The sequence below is a fragment of the Staurois parvus genome, unplaced genomic scaffold (assembly GCF_062004578.1).
Source record: "Staurois parvus isolate SC_StPar_1 unplaced genomic scaffold, SC_StPar_1.0 ptg000154l, whole genome shotgun sequence".
Taxonomy (NCBI): Eukaryota; Metazoa; Chordata; class Amphibia; order Anura; family Ranidae; genus Staurois; species Staurois parvus.
This window is the reverse complement of record NW_028317950.1, coordinates 7257501-7262069: the sequence shown is the minus strand read 5'-3', so window position 1 is coordinate 7262069 and position 4569 is coordinate 7257501. Positions and strand designations below refer to the sequence as shown.

The 4569-nt window shown below is 41.6% G+C and overlaps 1 protein-coding gene across 1 annotated transcript in view; it reads right to left on the bottom strand.

The window, feature by feature from the left end:
* Nucleotides 1–575: 575 nt before the first annotated feature.
* Nucleotides 576–4569, bottom strand: part of NDUFB11 (NADH:ubiquinone oxidoreductase subunit B11) — a 46425-nt gene continuing 42431 nt past the window's right edge. Inside the window, exon 3 of the mRNA XM_089674992.1 lies at nucleotides 576–752. Coding sequence (XP_089531118.1) covers nucleotides 629–752 — 124 coding nt within the window. The 3' untranslated portion in view covers nucleotides 576–628. The remainder of the gene's footprint in view (nucleotides 753–4569) is intronic.

Genomic DNA, 4569 nt, shown 5'->3' with positions numbered 1-4569 from the left:
TGCTGTCTGTATTTCTGGATATGTTCCCCACTCATGTGATTCTTCATGTGCTCACTAACAATTATTCAGGTTTGCAAAAGGTTTATCTTAAAAGCAGTTTGACAGTGGCTGATCCTGTATTTTTATCCTGAAAGATTCCTTTTAAAGTCGGACCTGTCAGCACTGGCCTAATCAGCATTTTACAAGGCACCCAGGTTACTGTGTAATTGGCAAGAAATAAGGAAGTTTTCTAAGCCCTCCTCTTCAAAGCTTACATGAGCTCCCACTCTGTATGCAAATGTAGCAGCTCACATTCCTATTCCAACATATGTGGTCGTAATGTCAGGTAGACATAGGAGATTGCTGAGAGCAGCCCCGCAAAGAGCATACTCAACATGCAGCCCACCTCTCAGCAATCTGATAACAAGACACTTTCTAGGTGTTCTCCAGAGTAAGGTTTGTCCAGGCTGAGTAAACATCTTCCTCCCTACCTAACCACACTGTGCTACATGGACATGAAGTGCAGTCTGCAAGTCTTCTCAGTACACACTCATCTGCCAATAAATCCAGCTGCATTTAAATAACTCAGCCATGTAAACAGGTCCACCATATAGTTTATTGCACTACAAGAACACAGCAGGAAGTACTCTTAATCATCATCTGGCAATACCAAGTTGTCAGGATCATAGTAGTTTGGAGGGATGCAGGGAAGACCCTGTGCTTCTCTCAGTTTCACCAAACGCTCGGCCTCTTTCCGGGCCCAATCTGACATCCTGCCGGAAGAGGAGAGACAACAAAATGTTTATTAGAGCTTGGGACAGGTACACCAAAAATAAACAAACAGTCGTCAGTTCATCTATGCCAGGAGCTCTTAACCCTTCAATTATAGACCCCTAATGCATTGCCCAATATGTCCATCATCATCATAAACCTCAGATATGAACAAAGCATATCCCTCTATAGTGTGTGCTTGTCTCAATCCAGAGCACTGAGCGTCATTTTGGTCTGCTGAATTCCTCTGATATCAACATGAGTCTCTGCTTACAAGTTTTACTGCCAAGAGAAAAATGGTGACAGGGGAGGGACCTCCATCAGATTGACAGCCTCATCTCTGTTCCTGTGCAGTGTGGAAGGGGGTGTGTGTCTCTTCCTTCCAATCAGCCCTCAGAGCTCTCCTCACTGAGCTCTGCAGAATTTAATTTCAGCTCTCCATTCCCTTTTTTTTTTTTTTTTTTTTTAAGAGATCAAACAAGCTGTATAAATTCTTTGAATGGCTGTAGAGACAACTGCAGATGCAGATACAACTAACAGTTGTGCTCAAAAGTTTGCATATCCTGGCAGAAATTGTGAAATTTTGACACTAATATTGACAATATGACTGATCATGCCAAAACTGTGTTTTGTTTAGGGATAGCGATCATATGAAGCCATTTATTATCACATAGTTGTTTGGCTCCTTTTTAAATCATAATGATAACAGAAATCACCCAAATGGCCCGGATCAAAAGTTTACATCCCCTGGAATGTTTGGCCTTGGTACAGACTCACAAGGTGACACACACAAGTTTAAATGGCAAGTAAAGGTTCATTTCCCACATCGGTGGCTTTTTACATTGCAATCCATGTCTGTGTATAAATAGTCAATTCATTTGTTAGCTCTCACATGGCTGCACTGAGCAGGCTGGATACTGAGCCATCCCAGGTTGTAAGCTCTAACGAGCAGGATCCTCTGTTTCCTCTTGTACCAAATTGTATTGTATCTGTAATGTCTACCTTCATTTTATAAAGTGCTGCGCAAACTGTTGGCGCTATATAAATCCTGTATAATAATAATAATGGGGATCAGAAAAGAACTGTCAAAGACCTGCGTAACAAGGCAAAGGAACTTTATAAAGATGGAAAAAGATATCGAAAGCCTTGGATATGCCAGTCAGTACTGTTCAGTTACTTTATAGGAAGTGGAAAATTCAGGGAGCTCTTGATACTAAGCCAAGGTCATGTAGACCAAGAAAGATTGCAGCCACAACTGATAAAAAGAATTGTTCAGGATACAAATAAAAACCCACAGGTAACCTCAGGAGAAATACAGGCTGCTCTGGAAAAAGACAGCGTGGTTGTTTCAAAGAGAACAATGATACTTTAACAAAAATGAGTTTCATGATCGAGTTACCACAAAGAAGACATTACTGCGCCAAAGCCACAATAAAGTTTCTTTGACATTATTGTGCTCCTTGAAACAACCACACTGACTGTCTTTTTCCAGAGCAGCCTGTGTGTCTTCTGTGGTTACCTATTGGTTTTTGTTTGTATCCTGAACAATTCTTCTGGCAGCTGTGGCTGCAATCTTTCTTGGTCTACCTGACCTTGGCTTGGTATCAAGAGATCCCCAAACTTTCTAGCAGAGCTCAGACTGGGAAAGGAAGAAGCAGACTAGGGAGCCAAATATTTGTGCTAAAGTACTCATGTGCTTACAAGAAACATGTTGGTAAGAGGAGAGAGTAGAATGACAGTGAATCAGGCTACTGCTTTTCCTGTCACTGTCCAATCACAATGTGGGAAAGCGTCAAGACCAGTTTTATTAACTGCATCAGAGAACAATCTGGTCTTCTGGCCCACTCAGGGCTGTTCTGTGTGTCGGTGCTCACAACTTGATGGAAAGAAACAGAAATCTTTTGGCAGATAAAACAGCACCCTTTACATATATTTTAATTGTATATTTAGTGGTTTGCCTAGAGTTCAGATTTAATAAATAAGAATCCAGCAGGAAGAGCTGACGGCCCTCAGCAGGTGTTCAGACTCCAGTGTAGAGTCACAGTCTTCAGGATCTGAAGAAAGTGGAAAATAGCACTAGGCCTGTAGGGTTATCTCAATGTAATTGCTGTACTGATGCCGATGAAAATTATCTGATTCCGAGGCAGGAAGCTTCTACACCCTGTAGGATCTCCATGTTCTCCTCGATTTGTACTGCAATATAACAAAAATGGAAATTGAAGCACCACACCACTGCTAAGAGGTGCAGAGACAACTTTATTCCAATAAACAGCAGGGGGGCAGTCAAAAAAGAGTATCCAACACATATGGGCCCAGAAGTGCCCTCTTCATCAGGACACAATATAAGTAATACAATAAAATATATTAAAAAGATTAAAAATAAATAAATAAAATGGTGAGAGTTCGTGATGAGTGATCAATACAGGAGTTGTTAGTGACTTCACGATCCAGTGGTCTGGTGACAAATAGTAAAAATATGCACTCACCAGATGCGTATTATTAATACTCATGTGATAAACCAGAGGTCCCCCTCATGGGATGGGATGGACGAGCGGACTCTCCTTCCTCTGGGTATAGAGCAGCCAAACCATTGTCTCCCTCTAGGAAATGGACAGGGTACTGGGTAGCTTACATCAGGATGTGTGTCATCCTTAGGGTTGGTGTCATTTGTCACAGACTCCTGATGCTTGGGCTCTGGAACGGATGTTAGGCTCACCAAGGAGCCAGCAAGAAATAGCCCATAGTGTAGAAGTTTAAAATTGGCGTTTATTAATCCCCGTGTTAAACAGTTCAAATGTAGATAAAAGTAAAAACAATTACTGACCAATGTGCAATAGACATCACGGCGTGCAGGCCCCTTTAACGCATTTCGTGTGATAGCACTTTATCAGAAAGGCATGGCCATGCCTTTCTGATGAAGTGCTATTAATAAAAGCCAATTTTAAACTACTACACTATGGGCTGTTTCTTGCTGGTGAGTGCGTATTTTTACTATTTGTCACCAGACCACTGGATCGTGAAGTCACTAACAATTCCATATCAAAGTCTTGATGAAGTGGGCGCTCCTGGACCCCCCAAAATGCGTTGGTTACTTTTTGGATTGTCCCCCTGACTATTATTAAAATAAAGTGGTTTCTGGTCTTCCTAGCAGTGGTGTGGCACTTCAACTTTCCATTTCTGTTACATTCAGCATCTGCTAAACACATCTGAAATATATGGTTTGGATGGGTTGGCCCTTTATTATATTTAAAAACACTGTAAGTAACGACTTTAAGTATATCATATCCATTATCTTCCCACAATCCTCTGAACTGTAGAACTACAAATGATTTGGCCAATAAAAATGTTGATAGATCTATGTACAATTGTGTACTTGGCTAGAGTTTGGCTTTAAGCTGCACTAAAGATGGCTATAATGTGGATGAATGATAATGAGTGAGAACATGGAACTAAGAATGAAAGAGGAGCGACAGGAAACGTCTTGTTTCTCCATGCGTGGTTGCGCTCCAATTTGAGTGAGAAAAATCACTAAACAGGTCTGCTATTTCTGGCAGATGCTGACACTCATTAAACGTATTAACAGCTTCCTCACCTCCTATCTAAGCCTCAGCCATAACATGTCAAACTCCCACGGAGAGATAGGGAAAAAAAAGCCACAGCAACAACACCCCCACCCAGCGTCACCATTCCATGGAATCCAGACGCTGCATCAATCGTCTGCCTGAGCAGAGAATACATAACGCAGTGTGTGCAGGATGGAGAGACATGCAGATTCTTACAGGAGGCATGTTGGAGTCATGGTTTAAGTGTACTTCTACT